This window comes from Amaranthus tricolor, chromosome 17 (genome assembly GCF_026212465.1).
Source record: "Amaranthus tricolor cultivar Red isolate AtriRed21 chromosome 17, ASM2621246v1, whole genome shotgun sequence".
Classification (NCBI taxonomy): domain Eukaryota; kingdom Viridiplantae; phylum Streptophyta; class Magnoliopsida; order Caryophyllales; family Amaranthaceae; genus Amaranthus; species Amaranthus tricolor.
The window spans coordinates 4,268,844-4,279,462 of NC_080063.1; the positions used below are offsets into that span (position 1 = coordinate 4,268,844).

The 10,619-nt window shown below is 30.6% G+C and overlaps 1 protein-coding gene and 1 non-coding gene across 2 annotated transcripts; both read left to right on the forward strand.

The window, feature by feature from the left end:
* The first annotated feature begins 336 nt into the window (after positions 1–336).
* On the forward strand, positions 337–452 carry LOC130804904 (U5 spliceosomal RNA). The gene has a single exon (XR_009040085.1). It is a non-coding gene; the product is annotated as a U5 spliceosomal RNA (small nuclear RNA).
* A 6,858-nt stretch (positions 453–7,310) lies between these two features.
* Positions 7,311–10,330, forward strand: LOC130804087 (uncharacterized protein At4g22758). The gene is made up of 3 exons (XM_057668415.1): positions 7,311–7,696; positions 8,513–8,720; positions 9,700–10,330. The coding sequence occupies exons 1-3, from the start codon at positions 7,388–7,390 to the stop codon at positions 9,948–9,950; spliced, it is 768 nt and encodes a 255-aa protein (XP_057524398.1). The 5' UTR covers positions 7,311–7,387; the 3' UTR covers positions 9,951–10,330.
* Positions 10,331–10,619: the final 289 nt, after the last annotated feature.

Here is a 10,619-nt window from a genome sequence, read left to right on the forward strand (position 1 = left end):
TCAACCCGACCTGATCTGTTTATTAAATGGGTTAGGTTCAGGTTGAATATTTAAACCCGAAAAAAATCTGTTTAACCCATTTATTAAATTTAAGACGGATCAACATTTGCCAAATACTTCGTAAAACTAAGATAATACCAATTGCCATGTATTGAGGGATTTGTCAGCTTAAGATGACTTTTAATAAGAAAGGAAGTTGTCCCACATCGGCTAAGGGATTTGTCAGCTGAAGATGACTTTCAATAACAAAGGAAGTTGTCCAACATTGGCTATGAAAGATACTAATAAAAGAAAAATCCTTTAAATCACTTCCACAGATCTCATACCAACTTACGCAGCCACGCCGTGAGCACAAAGCGAACTATTCTTTCACCTTTTACTAAAGAATACCGTGTACTCGCTGCATTAAGTGGCATACGTTTATTTTTGGAGGAAGCCTTTAATTAAGGTTAAATGGGTCAAATGACTTGAAATATATGAATTTAATGACCTAAAAAAAAAGTAGGTTAAATGGGTCATTAGCAGGTTGATCCGATCTGCTACAGATCAGGTCGGGGTTTTAATTTTTGACCCATTAATTAAATGGGTCAGGTTCAGGTTAAGGGTTTATTGACCCATTTATATATGATTCGAAACTGAAAATGACCCAACCCGACCTGTTTGACACCCCTATCTGCTATATCTGATAAAACAATCGGTAATTATTTTTTGTAAGTAAATGAGCATACATCAATTAAAAACCTGACTATTAACTTATTTCGATATTGACCCGATCAATAGTTATCCGTAACCGATAACTACTCGAAAAATAAAGCTCGAACCCGATTTGTACCCGAAAAAACCGAACCAATTAGTAATCGATGACAACCCGAGACCGATTGACATTCGACACGAACTTCAACCGACACCGAACTGATGCTAACCCGATAGCTTGAATAACCGATCTCTAACCGAACTGTGACTAACTGACTCGACCTGAGTGGGACCCGTTGTAACACACAGCCGAAAAATAACCGATCCGAAATGCAACCGAACCGAATAACACCCGTCCGAAACCGACCCGATCAACCGAATGAACACCTCTAGTCTGTACTAACTTTAGGTTCAATCCAAGAAACCAAACTTGGAATTTTACCTAAAATTTGATCTCTACTAAATATTCGATAAATTTTTAATTTAGTTGATTTTATCTCTGATCACTTTAGGCTCAACATAATTGTAAGTTGATTTATATCAAATTCGATTTTAAATCAATTTAAATAATATTAGATATGAAGACGAGTCATATCAAGTTCTTGATTGATTAGAATTTAATTATGTTTGATTTGTGATCTAAGTTTTTGTTGCAATATGTTAGACCTATGACGATTAGTGTTGATTATAAGTGCACTTAATTTGAATCTAGAGTAACTTGAGTCAAATTTTGTTGGAGATGTTGAAGATATTGTGGTTTTTGGGTTCACTACAACTAGTATATATCATAATCATATATATTTTAACTTACAAATTAATATTAGGTCATTTTGAGCTCAAGCTTAATTAGAAAGTTCAAGTTGAATAATGTTGAATTTGAGTCGTACTAATAGCGAGTTATGTTAAGTGAATTGCGTATCTATGTCAATTATTATTATGTATTGTTCCAGATACTCTTTGCTCTCTTTGAATTTGCTAAAATACTCTTATGAAAGCGAAAGTATTTTGAAGGTTGTATAGTAGAAAGCTAATCTTCCACTGCACAAATGACAGTGCACCCATTTGGTAAATCTGATTGATCAATTTAGTTGGTGTTGAAGCATGAGTCATTGGTAAATTTCATCACAAGATAGTGATGCATACCTAATTGCACGACAACTCCTTAAAACAAACAAAAAATTGGGTTCACACTTGGCAATAGCTTTAGCTGTTTTCATTCCCTTATTCACTTTAAATACATTCAAATTAGTGGGTGGTAGTACATCTTAGTTCACATCTTTTGGTTAGTATCATAGGTTAATATACTTGTGTAGAATAAAAATACACACTAATTTTAAGACTTTATTTATTTTATATATTTTTTTAAAAAGTTCAAAATCTGAAAACAAAAACAAGTAATTAGAATAAGATAAAAATTTAAATTAATATCAACTAATATTTAAGGATCTTTATTCAGATCAAGAACTTGTACAAAATTTCCAATTACATATCTTATACATGTTCAGACTCATCCTAATCTATACTATATTTTACCAATAGCCTATGTAACATCTGTGCTATGAGGTGTTGAAATAATGCAAAGATTGAAGTTTCCTATCAAAAAATTTGTTTTATTTGTTGGTTTGTTACATCAAATTGTACTATTTATATTTCTGGGCATGATTTAAACTTTTTTTAATTTCCATTTATGCATAACATACTTTTTTATATTATTTATATATTTCTCTCATACTTTTCCGTAAATTATGTAATTATTTTTCTTTTCGTCTTTTTATTAAATATTTATGAGGTAAATTTGATAAAATAGTGTAAGTGACTAAAAACTTTCAAGAGATAGCATTAGTTGTTGATTTATGATTGAGTTTAAGCTTTGACAGAGACTTATTTTTTGTCATGAGATCCAGAGATGATATCGCCAATGTCTTTAACCTTCTTTAAGTTAGTCCAATGTTGATGTAGATATAAAATTGATTAGTTAATCAGGAAATAAAAAATGTTTCAAATGTCGGTCCAAACAAAAAACTATTGCATACTTCAAGTAAATTAAATCTTTGAATCAGAATAAAAAATGTAAGTTATAGTCAAAAATAAAAATAAGATATATTTAGTAAGATTGACTATAAAAAGAAAAATAGAGCAAATTTCATGAAATAAAGGGAGTACATCAGGTAATATTAATGTCAGTTTTTAGGTGTGTAAGTAGCTGTTAATGGTCTAACTATAGTTGTGTAGAGTATTATTTGGATTTGGTCAACATTTTATTAAACTAGATTTGTTATAGATGTATATAGAGTAGTGATTAGTTGTGTAGAGTAAAAAAGATTAAGCTTAGAGTTCGTTCATTATAGATTTTTTAAATTTGGTAACAGAATTGGTTAATGCACTTCAATAGTTAAAAACTTTTTAACCCATTTGATTTTTTTGAGTTTGTCGTTATCTATGTTTGAATCCCCTTATTCATTAAGGGTAACAAGAAAAATTAATAATAATTGTGTTGAGTCAAGCTCCAAATTATATCTTGATGGAGGTGAGTTTGATCACCTTGTTGCTTACTCGTTGGTTTGCATGTTTGAGAACGAAATTATGAGTGTAAGAAAATATGAAAGCATATGTTTTGGGTCAATCAATGAAGTGATTGATGAGGATGGTTTAGAGTGCCTTAACAATGAGAAGGCATGAAGATTTGGGGACAATGAAGCTCGCTCAACCAGTCGAGCATGTATGGCTCGGTCGAGCCATGAAGCAAAGACAATTAAGTGATCACAGACATGGCGCTCGACTACTCGAGCATACCTGCTCGCCCGAGCGAAGTTCAGCACACGAAAACAAAAGGTTTTTGTTTTAACCATGGTTTTTTGTGGGCTTTTGTGGGTTAGTAATAAGGCTTCCAAATATGTCATGGGACTATATAAGGTGTCTTAGATGTTCATTAGGGTTTAAGTGAGAGCCTAATACTAGGAGTTAACTAGGGTTTTAACCAAAAGAGTTCACTTCACTTGTATTAGGGTATTTGAGAGAGATTGACATCGAAGGTTCAATCTTTGCTTTGAGAGGTTGTTCTTGAAACTTGTAAGGTGAGTTATTAATGTATTATTGAGTATATTACTGATAAGATACTTGTTTTGAGGGGAGATATCCTTAGATACCTCATGTTTCTTGTGTCTTTGCTTCTCCATTGTTGTGCTCTATTTTTCTTATTTTCTTTGCACTTTGTTTTGTGTTTGTTTATTCACCATTGCCATAGCCCATTCACAATAAATTTCCAATTTATAAATGGCTTCTACCTAATGCACCATTCTTTTATGTTTCTCTACTTTTCCCAATCCGTTAAATAATCATTTACTCCCTGAATTAGGCACCAATTTGTTGACCCTGAATTATCAACTAATTGTTGCTTTCTGAATTATTAACAATCATTTAGCCCTTGAATCAGAGTCCCTAATCTGAAAACATACATATGAAAAAATAGTAAGCATCACTATTCACTATCAATATTGGCATCCAAATGAACTAATAAGAGGTGAAACGACATGGATGCTTTCATACTTAGAATATCGGGATTGTCTAAATTTGGGCAGAAATCATGGAACACAATTTTTAGGGAGAATAGAGGAGACTCCGGGGTTGAACAAATGCGTAGAAATACAATATTGTGTCAATAAACTACTCCCTCACCCTTAACACGCAAATTGTAACTTTTCATTTTAATTTATTTCGTTTAAACCAAATGCAATAATATATTTGAAAATTATGATTTTATTTGAAATCTTAAAACTAGCTTAAATTTAGCATTAGATAAAATAATTAAATTTAAATTGAATCAATTTCACCCTTATTTCAGATGTAGTTTTAATTGAGAAATTGAGAACTAATACTCAAACTTTATCATTGTTAAATTTTTTATTTATGATTTTTTAATTAAAATTTATATTTGAAATAAATTGTTTGTTTTCAAAGAAAATCTTATTATAATTTTTGGAGTCCGAAGAAGTATAGAATATTATTTTAGTGGGAGGTTGTGACCAAAATTGTGGATAAGAATGTTTGGGTTTGGCAACCAAAAACTTGAGGGGATAAAAGTAGATGGTTTTTTACTTTTAGGTTTCACAAAGTTAGTGTGTAAGTTGTATGGCCACCGGGGTCTTATGTGATAGGAAATTTTCAAGTAAGTTAAAAGGAAAATTTTATCGGCCGGTAATTAGACATGCTATGCTATATGAGACCGAATGTTAGCCTGTAAAAAAGATTTTTGAACTTAAAATAGAAGTAATAGAAATGCGTATGCTGAGGTGGATGTGTGGGCACACATTGATGGATCGAATTAGGAACCAAGAGTTTTGGGACAAACTAGGGGTAGCCCCTATTTCTGGAAAAATACACGAAAATAGATTGAGGTAGTTTGGACATGTGCAGAAAAAGACATTCACCACCCCTGTGAGGAGGATAGAAAGCATTATAATAGAGGGTAAGAGGAGTCGAGGAAGACCCAGGAGAACTTAGGATGAACAAATAAAAGTTGACTTACATGAGTTAAACATTTCTAAGGGCCTGAGCAGGGATAGGGGTAGTTGAAGACTCTATATCCATGATTTAGACTACTGATGTCCTCTTAGATTACCTTTTAGTGTTCTTGTCATCTTGCTTCTCTCGTTTCTTTTATTATTAGTTTTTTGTTTTCTTCTATTTTGTAAATAGTAAAGGTTGGATTATTATGAAAATAATCCAAAATTAAAATTGTTCACAATGAATGAATAAAAAGTTGAATTATTAATATCAATTTTCATATATTTGAGTCGATACTTTTTATCTTAAAGTCAAACTATATTCAGTAAAATTAATGATACTATAAAATTAAACTGTTAAGAAAAGCTAGTAGCAACCACAAAAATCTAACTTCAAATTCATCGAATACACCATGATCATATTTAAACAAGTAAGATATAAATGGATGCCGTAGAAAAAAGAATGATGATATTAATTAACATGGATTAGAAATTTGTCACTAAATATAAAGTTAAAATTGTTAAGTAAGTCGAATTTTTTGTGGCGATATGCAAATTGATTCCAAACATTTTACAATGTAGCAAATTATCCCGTAAAGTATCACAAATTGAACAATTTAATTCCAAAATGGGTAATTTATCAGCACCTTCAAAAATGTTAATCTCATTGAAAAGTCATTAATTACTATTTTACTATAATACCCTTATTTAAATACATGATGTATGTAAAAGTCTTGTATAAACTTGATCCATATTACTTTAATATAAACCAACCTAATAAAAGCAATAGCAAGTATTTCTCACTGTCATGTAAAATATTCACTATTTTAATACACTTTTAAATTTAGTGCACATTAAAATAGTATGAAGCCATAAATTAAGTCCGTTCAAAACTTTCTCAGAATACATATACATATGCTAGTTTCATATGTAACACATTAAAAATATTTTTGTGCTTCTATTTTCATTTTATCTACTCAACTCTTGTTTCATTTTATTCACTCATTTTTGTGATATACTTCCACTAACCATTAGAGATGGTGCCTATAAAGATCCCCTTTTTAAAAAAGCAAACCTAAAACAATACCTTTAGAGCTTGAAAGTTTTGTACGTAAACCTAGACGGCTAGACCGATCAAAAAATCTTACTAGTTTAAGTTCTAAATGATTCTTAACCTCATTGTTATTAAATTTTAAAGTTAATTTAATTTTATAATAAATTTAAATGGATAAAGTTGATCTTAACTGTGTCTAAAATACTGCATTCATACCTATATCTATTAAATTTATATTGAACTCATACTCATTCAGTTTAAAAAATAAAAATTAAACTTTTTAAATTATTAGGATAAAATCTTAGAGAAAATCTAATTAAATTCTAAATCCATATTAATGCCTGCTAATAATGAATAGCACTTGAAAATAATAAACTTTTATCTAATATAGCAAATTCTATCTAATAGTCAACAACACTTAAATTTTATCGAATAAATTTATGTGTTTAACGGAAGTAGAGGAGGATGTTGAGGGGAAGAAAGCTTAAAAGAGAGTTTATTTTAAGCCTTTTAAGAGCATCTCCTCTCTTTCACGCTATCAATTCCTAATCCCTTATTCCTAATACTGCCCTTTACTTTTCCATTTTTCAACTTTCACAATTCATAATTTACATTTCAATGTTAAATTTCATAATATATTAGACGTCGACATGACAAAAGGTCACGAGTTTAAAATTCAATCCTCCATTTAAGTGTGATATTGCATCTATACTTCTACTCGAAAGATCTCTCGTGTGAGCTAGGGTCTAGGGAGCATATTAGAGTATATACTATATTCTGAAAGTTGGCCTCAAGAATAAAGCTTTTGGTAAAATAAATCTACTTTTAAAGACTATTCAAAGTGAGATCCATTATACAGATTAAACTGTTAATAATTCACATTATATAAATAACACAAATTTTCAAATAAGACAAACGAAATTATTTTTTTGGCTAACCCAATATTCACTCATTGTCTCAAAATAATTAATTAAAAAATTAAGTTTATTATGTAAACCGTTTAATAGTGACACACCATCATACAAGACTTGCTATATAAATAAAACCAACTAACCGTCAACTTCCTCCCCTCTTTCCTTATTTCATCCCCTTCCCGCTCCTTAATTCAAACCCAAATCATTCTTTGTTCCTTCTCATCATGTCCTCCGACATAAACACCGCTGAACTCCGTCAACGAACCCCGTCATTCTCCCGCCATCATTGTCTCCCGTCGGCTCGTCGGAAATCCGGCAAGAAACCTCCCAAACAACTTAGACGATCTCCTAAGCCTATTCAAGTCATGATCAAATCTTATTCAGAGCCTCTTATTATTCAGCCTCTAGGCGACGGTGACAATCTTATAGGAGGTTGCCGGAGTTTTGACTCCGCGGAAGGTGCATCAATCGTGAGATTTAACACTCTTGATGATGTCTTGCCGTGCACTTCTGACTTTAGTCGTATTAATATGGTACGTATTTTTTGTATTTACATTTCCTCTGTTTTTCTGTTTTCTTTAGACATTTCTTTTACTCTTCTTCAATCCTATTGGATTAGTTTACTTCTACTTTAAGCTTAATCCATACTCATTATTAACTTTTATATGCATACTCTTTTGTCTTTTTTTTTTTTCATACATTAGTTTTTGGTTGATTTTGGCTTTTTATATCAGAGCTAACATGACATAAAAGTGCAATTTTATCCCTTAAATTCAAAGTGGGTGTTCCATCCGTGCTTCTAATTGAAAAAGCTTTCACGGGCGTGTTAGAACATGTAAATATCATGTCTTCAACCATCAATTCATATATACTTTTGGTTGAATTGGTCTTTTGACATGGTCTGTCGTTTTCTATTCCTCCCAATCTTTGATGTTTTCTATGCCTCCCCATATTCCGATCATAATTAAGCGGGATGTAGTGGGTATGATAATGATGATGAAGATTGATGATAATCATTGTCAACTTGTGATTATGTATGGTGGTCTCTTATATAAGTTTTTGGTTAAGTTTGTCCTTTTTGACATAGTATCAAAGCTAACGTGACAGAAAAGTGACATTTTTCTTTCAAATTCAAGTGGAATGATTCGCAGGTTTTGCATCCACACTTTTGATCCAAAAAATTTTCATATAAATGGGTGTGTTAGAATAGGTAACATTCTGTATTCAACCATCGATTTATACGTTTGGTTAAATTGGTCTTTTAACATCGTTTGTCGTTTTCAATTCCTCTCCAAATGATGATTGATTATATATAATCCTTTGTTGTGATTAAGTATGGTTATGTACAGGGGTATGAGAAAGAGGCAAAAGTGGTGATAACAGTAACAGTAGAAGGGAGTCCAGGACCAATAAAGATAATGGTTAAATTGGGAATGAGTGTGGAGGAAACAATAAAGCTCATACTTCAAAAATATGAGGAACAAGGCCGAACTCCTCACCTTTATACAAACTCTGCTTCTTCTTTTGATTTGCATCTTTCCTACTTCAGCCTTCAATGTATGCTTTCTTCTTTTTTTGCTTAGACTCTTCTTTTCTTGTTCCATCATCTCATTAAAAGGTTTTTTTGGTAATTTGGTTTTATTTTTTTTTTTTAATGTTAACTGTTTATTAGAGAAAATTTAGGTAAAAAAACTAAAATTCAGAGAAAAAAATTACTCATTTTGACATAATGTCAAGCTCAGTGATAGATCTAGGGTTTAGAGTTTTATGGGGCACTAACAAATGAACGAAATATTAGCAAAGTTTTAATTTTTTATCCATTTCTCAACAAATTTTATGAAAAGTTCATTGAAAGTCTTCAAATCCTAGAATTGCTCATCGCTTCTCACGTCACTATTGAAAATTTTCGGTGATTCCTCAAAAATCATAAATATATAGTCAAAAACCGGCTAAAAGTCAATCGAAAAGTCATTTCACATATATATCTTTCATGTATTTGTTATGAGCTTATGATTAGATATTAAGAAACCGTTTTTTTATGTGAAAATAATAAATTAAATTTTCTCTAAAGTTGAGAAATTATTTTTCTCTTACCTTATTTAATTCTTAACATTAACCATGAAACAAAACAAAAGAAAAACTATTATAATTTACATATAATTTCTAATAGCTTAATTGTGATTGAATCTTTCTTGGTGTTTGAAGATTTCAGCATTAGGTATACTACTTTGTCTTGTGCTTGTGAAATAGCGCAATTATATTAAAACTTAGGGCTTATATATTTCTAATAGCTTAATAGTAGTTGAAACTTGAAGGATAACATTAATTAATTAACCATCTCTTCTATCCCTATCTAGCACCTGGTTTATTCAATTTTGAGTAACAATTTGGAGTTTATTATGAAGTCTAACCATTAGTTTATTATATATTAAATCACTTAATGACGTTGGGATACTATATTGTTATGTATTTGAATGTACGTAATTATTAAATGACTTGATCAAATTAAAAATAATGATACAGAATATACATGTAGGTTTGGAAAGATCAGATACAATTGGAGAGGTCGGAAGTAGATGCTTTTATCTTCGAAAGAATGGAAACAAGTATGATAACGAAGATAATATACAAATTAGTGAAGATGTCCATGAAAACGTGCTCTCTCCATCTAAGCAATTGATTTTGCCTATCACAATCTTTCCTTCTTTGATTGCTCGAAAAATGAATAAATTGGAACGGCAATTTCTTAGGTTACTCAAGTTATTGGGTTGTCTGGATGCTAGATAGCCTTAATCCTATCGTGAGATGTTTTTTATACATAAAGTTCGTTTAACAGAGAGACCGTCTCTTATAAAATAGCTCATGCCTAAAAATATGGTAACATTAATCCCGCGTTTTAGTAGGGAATTTATGGATGTGTGGGCTTAATTAGCTTCATCATTTGATAGTACGTGAAATTATGTGAGTATGTGTTAAAGGGGGGGAAAAGGCCAACAACTATCATTCAACTATCTTTATGGATTCATGAGATTTACTTCTTGAACTTGTACATTGCTTGCTATATTATTGGAATCTTTATGTTCAATATGTCTAAATAATAAATTGTAAAGTATTGTGTTATTGATAATTTAATATGTGTATTAAATTGTAATAAAACAATCTTAAAAGCTCTATTTATAGTATTGGATATATAATATATATTTTAGTATTTTCTAGAGACAAAATAAAATTTGTTAAACATGTGTATTAGTATACTTACAGTTTAATTAGGAGACAGATTGTTGGAGTATTTGAATTTTGAGTGATCTTTGTCTTTAAGAAAAATTGTTTAAGAAAATATACTTCTATATATCAATTAATATTGTACTTTTAAACGCATTTAATGTCGAAATATTCTATCAATCCATATAAATCAAAATTAGACAATTATTGTACCATATAATATAATGAGAGAAA